At 38.9% G+C, this 10,972-nt stretch overlaps 1 protein-coding gene across 1 annotated transcript in view; it reads left to right on the top strand.

Annotated features, from left to right (window-relative positions):
• Window positions 1-174: 174 nt before the first annotated feature.
• UBL3 (ubiquitin-like 3) overlaps window positions 175-10,972 on the top strand; it is a 57,864-nt gene continuing 47,066 nt past the window's right edge. The window contains exon 1 of the mRNA XM_010572705.1: window positions 175-735. Coding sequence (XP_010571007.1) covers window positions 709-735 — 27 coding nt within the window. The 5' untranslated portion in view covers window positions 175-708. The remainder of the gene's footprint in view (window positions 736-10,972) is intronic.

Below are 10,972 nucleotides of genomic sequence, written 5' to 3'. Positions count from 1 at the left end.
TCGTCGTCGTCGAACGCTCCCCCGGCCCCCCAGCCGAGGGCCGTCGCCGCCGGAGCGCCGCGGGGGAGGGCTTTCCCCTCCGGCCGCCCCTCAGGCAGCCCTCCCCGGCCCCTTCTCGCCGGCAGACCCTGTTGAATGTCGCACACCGCCTAGGGGGGGGGCCGAAGCCCGGCGTCCTCCCCGGGCCCACCCCGGCCCTCCCGCCTCCCTTGCCCCGCCGCCGAGGGCAGGAGCGAGGTGCTGCCCGCGCTGACTGAGGAGGTGACTTGGACGCACCATTATCCCGTGAATCATCCCGTCGTCATTTGTCAAGGCTGGGAGAGAAGGAAGAGGGAGGGAGGGGGGGGGAAAAAAAAAAAAAAAAGGAAAATCCCGCACGCAGCTCATGTGGCGGTGTAGTCCTGCCTGGTCTACCTGGCACCGCTGGTGCTGCTGCCGCTGCTGACAGGGATCTGCTGCCATCTCTGGTCTCCCGCCGGCTCCTCCGGTGCAGCCCCGGCACCGCTTGCCCCTGGATATTCCTCCTCCTCCTCAGCCGGCCGCCTTCCCCGCTGCAATATCGGGCACCTCCGTTTCGTAGAGGGGACGTGGAAGTTGCTGCCTCCAACGTTGACACCGGTTTTGCTTCTTGAAGATCTCCGGCGGGCTGTGCTTGGTGCTTTTTTTTTTTTTTTAAACTTGATTTTAAGCCATTAGGGTAACATCAAGATGTCCAGCAGCGTTCCAGCTGATATGGTAAGTCTTACAGTCCTTATTTAATAGTATTATTGTGGAATAACGTTTATTTCGGCCTGTTTTGGCAGAGAAGATGGAAAGAAGAGGGGCGTGGGAAGAAGTAAAAAAAAAAAAAAAGTCTCGGTTACATATTTAAGGAACAAAAAGTTCCCGGTTAATAAATCCCCCTCCCGCCCAGAACCAGAATGCTGGTTCTGCTTTGCTGTTTGGTAGCGGAGTGGGGAAATCTGCAGCGTCGCCTTCTGTGTAGCAAGGCAAGGGGGGGATGTCTGCTTTCTCTTACCTATGGCAGTTAATATCTGACTGCTCTTGCTTATTTCGTGTGGCACTCCCGTTCAGCTCTGGCGAGCGTTTTTTGGGGAGGAGAGAAATACGAATTAGAACATTCAGAATGATTTAAACGAGCCGTTTCTCTCTCTTTTTTTTTTTTTTTCCCTAAACCAGCTGAAATTTAGTCTCAGCCTTCTTCCTTTTATTCTCTGAAACTTCGCTTGTTTCTTACCGACGCTTTGTCTTCTGTGCTGATGGGAAGTTAATCTCTTCACTTGCTGCCAGGTCAAGAGCGAAATTCTCATGAATTTATTTACATAGCGAGTTCCTTTGTGCACTAGCTGCAATCTGGACATTTTTCAAGGGCACTCCTAGTACTTCTTATGGCGGACTGTACTTCAGCCTGTATTGGATACTCGGCTCGGTACATTTAAAATAGGAAGGTATAGCAGAGCATGAGGAGGGAGGGTGAATAAGGTCTGCTAGGTAATCCTTCGTTCAGCACGACTTTCCTCATTGGTATATATTTCCATAAATCACTTAGCTGGGGAAAAAAAAGTTATGGCTGCAGTTTGCTATGTTAGTTCTTTATTCTTACGGCAGAATATTTTCACCTATCTTTCTGTGGCTGTTCACATTTAAAGGCACTTTTTTTCCTAAAAGCAGCAGACTTGTCCGTGCTTTTTTTTTTTTCCCTTTCTGGGTGAAGTTCTGTTTTGCGAGTAAAACCTGCCCCGGTAGTGATAACAATAAAAGCGAGTAGCCCTTGTTTCAGCCATCGATATACAATTAATAGTGCGTATGTATGACAAATGGGCTATTGAAATAATGGTATCCTTTAGCTGCTTACTTTCAGTGTTTCCTTCACAGCTCTTGTGCTGCAGTCAAAATGAATGAATTCTGCCAAAAAAGCAAGAACCATAAGATATAGAGGATGATCAAACACGGTTTTAAACTCACTTTTTTTTTTAATCTTCTCCCGCCCCTCTCCCCCCCGCCTATCTCAAATACTATAAATAAATTTTGACCTCTGGACAGAAAGGGTGATGAGGAGACTATTGCCTCTGACTTTAAATCCTTTCAACTATCAACTTTCATATATTTCTTTTTAGGGTGTCTCTGTCTAACGTTTACTCTGAACCCCCTTCTCACTTGCACGTTTCTGTCTAGCATTACAGAAATCCTCTCCTTAGCTGTGGAGAGTTAGATGCAAATCTCTTAGTGCTGCTTTTTAAATTGCCTGGAGGAGTCCCTTGACGGTGACATGAAGCACTCCTCTTCCTTCTCACCCTGGGCTGAGCGCACTGCCACCTCGACACTACTTCTAGGTCCTGCCTGCCTCGGAATCATGGTGTTGCCTCTAGACTTGTCGTGTTTGGCGTTTGACATTTTATACAAAATATACGAATGTTTGATATTTTATACAAAACACAGGAATTTTAAGATAGGTAAAATACTATTTTGTTTGTATGAAAACTATTTCCTTCTATTGTTATGATGTAATGAGAATACCACTGACAGGGATAGGTAGGCCTAGCGATGCTCTGTTTCTTCAAATCAGGAAGAAGCTTGTTATACATAGTGATGTTTAAATACTGAGTCATTACAAAAACATTGGAATGAAGATGTTACCAATGTCGGTAGAATTTAACTGAATAAATAGATGTATTCTGGTCTGTATTAGGATCGTTTTGTTGAATTTCTGCATTAGTAGCTGCAGTTTCTCTCTGAAAGTTTGAAGTGTGTTGTAGAAATTCAAGTTATTAAATACAGCTAATAAATACTGCTTTGTAAAAAAAAGCACTTGAAAACTCATTTTGGGTCTCCTTTTGTCACCATCCTCCTTTTTTCAAAGGATCTTGTTCAGGAAAGAAAATGGGATTGGTATTTGATTGCTCTTTAAAGAGGAGCACTTACCAGGCTGTCACCTTGTTTATCTATGTTTTTATTTAGTATAGGATTTTGCAGTTTGCATTTCTCTTATCCACCCACTGTGTAATTTGCATTTACAAAAAAATGATTTCCCATTTCTGTAGGAGTTGGCATCAGTGTGATGGAGTGTCATGTTACGAAGACGCCATCATACTTAGTAAATCTGCTATGAATTACTTAAGTATTATAATAATTATGTTTCAAACTGTTTATGTCAGATTCATGAACTAACCCTCTCATAATAATAATAGTAATAAAAACTATTATAATTGCTTCTTCTTAAAAATGTGTTAATTTGTCTTCCTGTTCCATCTTTGAGAAGGATCTGCTATACATAAATTCATAGTAAATTATCAAATCTTCAGTAAGCTTTGTACTTGTATGTAGGCATAATTTGATCCAGTGTCCTTTTCCCTGACATTTAGTAGACTTCTTTCCAGAACTACAGCTGATTTTACCAGCTAACTATTTCAACCTCACTTCTTAAATAATTAACACAGTACTTTATCATCTGCATTCCACTAATAAATTGGATAGTGACACACCACATTCCAGGTATTGTAAGTTTGTGGTGCATTATTCCTTAGCGATGTACACTACTTACAGGTTAAAACTCCACTTCTGGAATGAAACCTGTATTATTGACCTCTCTACTTGAGTAGTTTCATTAACTTAATTAGGACTAGACATCTATGGGGCAGTGCTTGAAGACTATACTGCATATCTAGAGCCTAATTTTGCTTAATTTTTCACATAAGGACTGGCGATTGTAGTGGCAACAGGGCATCTCTGAATATGTTCAATAATTTAATCAGGTAATTTATCAGTTTTATCATTTGGTAGCAGCTAGAGTTTGAATAACAGCAGGGCTATTTGCAAGTTGTATTTCTTTCATAATAATGAAGAGACATGAGGTGGTTTATGGACTTTTGAAGTTAATCACACTGGATTTTGGAGTGGACCAAATGAAAATGGTTTGGTATTTGTTTAAACACTGTAGCTGATTATTTTAAAATTATATCAAAACCTACGCTCAGTCCAGAAGTTATTACTCCACTGAAATAAAGGGGATTATTCAGCTGGGTTATCACAAGGATCTGGGAAGCTGTGTGTGTCGGTATTCTGTGTGCCTATGATACTTCACCTTACAGATAAAGTTCTTCAGGGATCTTAGAAGTTCACAGTAAGGGGCTTGTATGACTGAAAACTATTATGGTGTCTGCCGTTTCCTGTATTGGTGCATTTTTATGTAGGTACAAAAAGACTGCCAGTGCTTTCTTCCTGGGCGGTTCTTTGTGTGCCCTCAAGGATATCAAATTCTTTTTCTGTCTGAGTAGTAATCGAGAGTGATGCTTTTGGCCCATGGTGGGTTTTTACGTGTGTGTTTGTTTTGTTTCAGTGGGGTTTTCTGGCATTTGATGAACAGCAGAACGCTGAAATTTATCATACAGTTAAAGGTTTTCAGCATTATTATGTACAGCTATTGAATCCACACGCTATATACTTAAGAGATGTAGGCAGTATGGGGGAGATTATTTTTAATGAAACTGAATGTTTGTTGTGAGGCATTTGCAGACATGCAAGAGGGTAGAGTCTATGGTCTAAAACACTTAGATACATGGACAATGTTTGAAGGGGGCAATATGTGGAAGAAGAATAACAAATAGAAACCCTGCTCAGTTCATGCCTTGTCAGTGTCAGCATCTTTAGTGGAAACGTGTATGTGTGTATTCTTTCTTTAAGAAATTCAGTATAGAATGGTGATGAGTAGCTTAATGTAGGTAAGGACTTCCTTTTTAATGCATATTAATGGAGGCTAACAAGGGAAAAGGATGGACGTGTAACTGATGCTACATCAGTAGGGGAAGCTTGGCATCCAGGAATAAGATTCAGACAGGAAGGACTCAAAGGAGTAGCTGGTTGTATGGCAGTTGAGTTTTGTTGTCCATCATTCAGTCTAAACACTTCTTTCATTTAAGAATAAGTGCAGTATCATTATAATATGCTTGGAACATAGAAAATACTTTGTTCGCTCATAGCTTTTTAACGTATTGGAAAAAAATGTAGGAAGCCATGCATCTCTGTTCTTCCATTTTAACTGCTTTTCCTTTTGCCTTCAGTAGATCCTTTTTCCTGGTTTTGAAAATGATTGTATTCCTAGTAGCCTTTGTGCGTACAGTCATAAGTTAGTCCCTTAAGTTTTTTTATAATAAAGGTCTAATTATTTCTCTTTATTTTTGTACACACTCATGTTGAAAGTTCTAATTCATTACATTCTAAGATAAAAATAGCTTATCAGGTTTCTCTGTGCAGATATTTTTTCCTTCCCTTTTGATTTTTCACTATTGTTTGCTGATTGTAACAGATAGGAGTATCCTATCCTTTGTCATTCTTAGTGTTTTGTTTTGGGTTTTTTGCCTCCTTTTGGAGAAGGAATTGATGGGATCTGTGTTAGAAAGAGATTGAAGCAGCTCCTTCCTGACTCCTTATATATTAAGCCAGCCTTTGTAGTATATTGCAGTGTTTCTTGTAATGAGGTGAAGAATCTCCTTCTCTGTTATCTGCAGCTGTGGCCAGGGATAAACTTGTTAAAGCTGATGTTGTATGTATATATTTGGGTATACTTCAAAATCATTTGTATTTACCATTTCCCCCACCCACCCACCTTTTTTCTTCCACAGATTAAAAAAATGTCTTACTAAGATATTTCTTTTTGGTCGTTAGATAAATAGATAATGACTGGCATTTTTATGTATGACACTGTAGTGGAAATTCCACAGCATCCTAACACATTAAACATACTCTGAAACAACGTTTGCATGTCCTTCATCTCATTTTCTTTGGGGATGAACAGCTGTAACCTGTGGGTGAGATAATGATTGATATTTATGCTGGGCCTTGGTGCAGCACTGTACTTCAGATGGAAGTGTAGGCTGGCAGCGTAAACTGTTTCTTCCTTCCTGCCACTCACCCTTGTTGTTGTTGTTACCTGAATTGGTTTCTCTCTACTTTTATTGTCTAATTCCATGGAATACTGGAGGTGATGTGTACTGAAGGACATTTAACTCCTCCCTTGTTGGGAATGCTGGGAAGCCAGTAGCAGGTTCCAGCAGGGCTGAGAGAGAGAAAACAAATGCTTAGTATCTGAGTATAGTAAAATGATCACCTTTGCAGCAGGAACATTGAATTCTGCATGTTAAAAAATTGCCAGACATCCTATGTGGGAACTGGACAGCTCAGTCAAGACCCGAATGGGAACAAGTTGCAGCTCTCAGCTGTGGGATTAGGGACAACTTCAGGTACCGGTAATCTGTATTTCACCTTGGAGCTTGTGACTGCTGTTTGTGCATATCTGAACTTGAATTTTAGATCATTCAGGCCCATAGCTCTCTTCCTTGGCTTGGCTTAAGGCTGTAGTAGGAGATTAGCTTGTCTGAATGTGGTCCTCACAGCAGACTTGGTAAGCAGTACTTTTATGATACTGTAAACAAAATGACTAAGGGCATGCTTTTCTGTTTTTTTTTTAACTGAGAGTTCTGCCTGAGTACAAGTTTTGTGAATATTAAAAGCCATCGTCATGGTATATACAGTAAGTGGGATTTACTTGTTTTATATTTCTGGTCAGTCAGCTTTGTGTCTCAGTAAAAGTCAGAATGTAAACTTTTGATGATGTCCCTATATACACTTGTGCAGTACTGAGCAGAATGGAGAGCTCAGTTCTGACTCAGCCTCTGAGTGCTACTCTAGCTTGCAGGAATCCAGAAATATCTGGAATGTGACTAATCATTCTTGTGGTTTTATTTAAAAGAGATAGTACAGCTTATTTTCAATCTTTTCTTTGTTCAGTATTGGTTCCACTAACTTGGTTATTCCTCATTCTAACTATGGTGAAAGGCAGAGCTGCTGATCAATACTCTTCCACGTTAAGTCTGTTTTTGCAGCAATTAATTGAGCCTATTGAAGTAGCAAGCCTTCCCTGCCACAATTTTGCACGTGTAAACTTTAGCTCACCATAATTATTAAAGGGATGTGACTGAGTGCACTGCTCTCGTTTTAGAAGCTATTGAAAATTAGGAGAATGTCAATGAGAAATTTTAATGTAATTGTTCTCACATCAAATCTAAACTCCGAGACCCCAGCTCTTCATCAGTTTTAACATAATTTAGAGGTCTGTATTTTGAAATTCAGCTGTTGTTAAAAATTACCTTGTACATTCTGCTAGAAGGACAGCCTTTAATTTTTGACAGGTTCTGTTATACATATGTTGCAGAACATGTTAAAGCACTGACTGGAACATTTTTCACTTGGTATACCTCCAGACAAATTTAAATTCACAGATGTACCACTAAGTGCACTAAGTGTTGCAAGCAATGGCAGTGAAGAAATACTGAGGGAAGAAAAGACTGAAGAATCAACACCCCACAAGAATTTTTATTTTATTTTTTAAAAAAGGTTGCTGAGACATCAATTGAGGTTCTGCAAATAGCATTATTTGCATTATTAATACTATGGGGGTTTGTATCTGAAAATAAATTTGAGGAGGGAGAAAAGTTGCTAACAGGCTTTCTAAAAACGTAGAGAAAATTATTTAGGAGGTCTGTTTATTTTTGAGAGTAACACTTAAAGTTAAGACCTTCTTACTTGTAGGTCTTCTGGCCTTCAAAAGTATAGTTCTACAGAAATACTTAAATTTTGTTGCAGCTGAGTACTTTTACATATTTCTGGAAATCTGGTGTATTTTGCAGTCACTAACTGGGATTGTGTTTAGCTCCTTGACAGAGGATAAATTTGTTGCTGCTTGTAAACCATCCACAGTGAAGGCAATCTCTCGATTTGTGTTAAGACTCTGAAAGTATGTTGAAATCTGATTAAAAAAAAAAATGTAGTGTATATTTTCCACAAATACAAACTATGTAAAATGAAGATTTGGCAGATTACACAATTATGATACTGTTGTCAGCATTTTGTAGTTTTTTTCTACTTTCTGTAAAGGAATTTGAAAATAGCTTGCCAGTGATAGGCTTACATTTGTGGGGGTTTTTTGGTTTGTTTTTTTACTTAAAATTATTTGGGAGATTCAGTTTAGAGTTAAATGGAAAGTTTGTGGCAGAGTTTAGCTGAGACTTTATTCCATGATACTGTCATTATGGAGACAGAGGCAAGCAAGAAACTCCTTGAGTTTTATGTATCCCATATGAATTAAGTGAAAACAGAGATTCTGCCTGGAGTTTGGTAGGTTTGTTCTACTACCAAAAAAAATTAGTTTGTGCCTTAGTGGGACATAGGTAACAAAATGGTACTTCGTGTTCAATGGCACAGGAGTGCAATCTGGAAATGTTTGTGTTCATGTCTACATACTGTGATGGTTTCGGTTTCTCTTGAGAGCTGGCACAGGTTACTATTCGGGCTACTCTAATTTGTGTCAATGGCTTGGACCACTGCTGCGGAGCAAAGATGGTCTTATCCTGGAGTGCTCTTTAGCTGCATCTGAGGATCTGGATTTTAATCTGTGAATAATGGCAGGGGTTTAGCTGCCTTTTTTTTTTTTTTTTTTTTTTTTTTTTTAGGGGGTGGTCCTGAGCTCTTCTGGAAGCTTTGCTTTTCTGTGATCTTCATTATGCAATATTCCCTGTTTCATGTTTCATAAGAAATTATCTCAAGCACTTGATAAAAGTCTAGTACCAATGTCAAAATAAACACAAGGAAACTAAATGTGTTTTTCTTTCAGAGATTGAAAAGAATAATGTGTTTCATCTCAAAAAGAATAGTACTTCAAAGTCATATGCTGTAGCATTGGTTGGTATCTCCTCAGTGGAGTTACATGGTAATGCTTTGTGGTCTGGCAGAGATCCACATCACTGTAATCTGTTTCTGATACTTAACATATATTCGAGATGGTACTACTTAATCTGTCTCCGGAATCTGACGTATGTTTTTAATATAGAGAAATAATGGAACAGTGATAACATAGTCAAGTGCAGTGTTAATCAAGTCTTCCGTAGCTGGGGGTGTAAATTTAGGATTCTCTTCTTAAAGGTAGATTAGTGCCAGTCTACATGTGAATATATGTGGCATATGCTGGTAAACTTCAGGAAAGTTATTATAAGTCATATTACTATAAAATAATTCTTCTCAAATAGTAGTCCTTTTCTACAGACATGCTTATCTTTTGTATAAGGGATTAACTAGAAGCCTTTGTGTGCTTTTAAAGCCTGAAATACCTAGTTGCAGTGTTCTGTATTTATTTTTTTTAAATGATAAAATTCATATTTGTATGGGCAGTAACATGAACATCAAAATAAACTTAATTCTTGGAATAGTGTTCTGTGGTTGTATTTGATGCACAACATGTTACTTAGGGCATATTAAATCTGAATATTTATGTCATTTTGTGAAAGAATATACTTTTCATCTCTGCAAACAAGTTACACATCATAACAGCTGTGCAGTGTGATAGTGAGATTTAGCTCTCACTTCTGAATCCAGGTTATTGATCTGTGATGGAAACAAACTTTATTGGACTTGCATGTTTTAGTGATTTATACTTTGTATAATTGTGTAGCTATTTTTGGCAATAAACCCCAAACTTTCAGAAAGCTTTATTAAAAGATTTTAAGTGAGGGGAATAAATCCCTGTTTGCTAACTCCATATGATTCAGTAATAATTAAATTAACATGAAATCACACACAAAATTAATAACTTCCACTACCTATATTACAGCACATATGTGGTGATGAGGATGTATTACTATATGTTTATAAGAAGAATTAAAAAGCTGCTCTCTCAATAGAGTTGTGTGCTCTCTCTTATGAGGACTTCTGAAGTTTTTACTTGTGTTGATTTTCTGGATTTTAACTGTTGGACTGTGGTGTCCTATATTAAGCAGGACTAATTGTCATACGGCATCATGCGCATGCTGTGGGTGCCCCCCAATAGTTGCTCAGTGCGGGCAGTGCTGCAGGTGAATCCCTGCCTGAGGTCGGCCTTGCACTGGTTAGTGTGGTTGGGACACTGGAATCAGTGGTTTAGCTGTTCTTGTGAACACCTAAGCAGATGTGTTGCTTTCCCCTTACACAAAGGTTGTGGTAATATTTCCTGGAGTCATTCTAGTTTGACTGTATGGTGACATGGTCCTGACGTGATCAGGAACTCCATGTTTGTAAGGTGGGGTTTGTCTGGCAGGTGATAAAACATTCAGACATAAAAATGTATAGGGATTGTTTGACTTGAATATTCAAAGATTTTGTATCAGAATGTGCTGTAACATGTATTCTTCATGCTATGGATTTCCAAGAAAAGCTATTTGAAAGACCACCTTTATAATTTAAAGATGTGGTAATTATTTTATGTAAGGTCAGCTCTATGCTGGTTCACTTCAAGCTCAAGTGCAAAGGAAGGGAAGCTTTTATCTCAAAAAAAAAAAAAAAAAAATTAAAAGGATGCTAGTGAGTATTTCTAGTTGTCTAGACACAAGGCCAGGGTTTTAAGGTACAGTATGTCAGATCTGGCACCAAGAGAACAGCTTGTTACTGAGAAGTTTGACTTTGTCTTGAGGATCTCATTTTTATAACTAATGGCAAGATGACTAGGAGCTCTTATTAAAGATAAACTGCAACTGTGTTTGATTTCTGTCTAGTTATTGCCTCTGGCCAGTATAGTTTAATACAAATCAGGATTTCCTGTAAATCTGGAAATGGGTAAATTGTTTTTTCCAAATTACATATGTTTAAAATTATTTGGAGATTTAAAATATCCACTGTAGTGGGTGGAATGCTAGGTAAACTGTAAGCGGGGTTGTGATGAGGGTTCCAGTGAAGGAGGCAATGGGTATTTGCAAAATTGTTTTAGCTAAGAGAGGGCTGCCTTTGAACTGTGTTTCTTCTTGTTAAGAAGGGAGTCCTGTAGAAGGGGATTCAGGGGAAGAGTGGAGGTGCTCGGAATAGGGTAGCAGAGGAGTCTGGTGATGGGCTGTAGTGCTTCTTCACTAGCAAGGATCTCAAAAATTCTAGTTTTTCAAATTCATTGTAAAAAGGA

Source organism: Haliaeetus leucocephalus, unplaced genomic scaffold (genome assembly GCF_000737465.1).
Source record: "Haliaeetus leucocephalus isolate CR32 unplaced genomic scaffold, Haliaeetus_leucocephalus-4.0 Scaffold351, whole genome shotgun sequence".
Lineage (NCBI taxonomy): Eukaryota > Metazoa > Chordata > Aves > Accipitriformes > Accipitridae > Haliaeetus > Haliaeetus leucocephalus.
The sequence above is the reverse complement of the archived record's forward strand: the minus strand, read 5'-3'. Positions and strand labels throughout refer to the sequence as shown.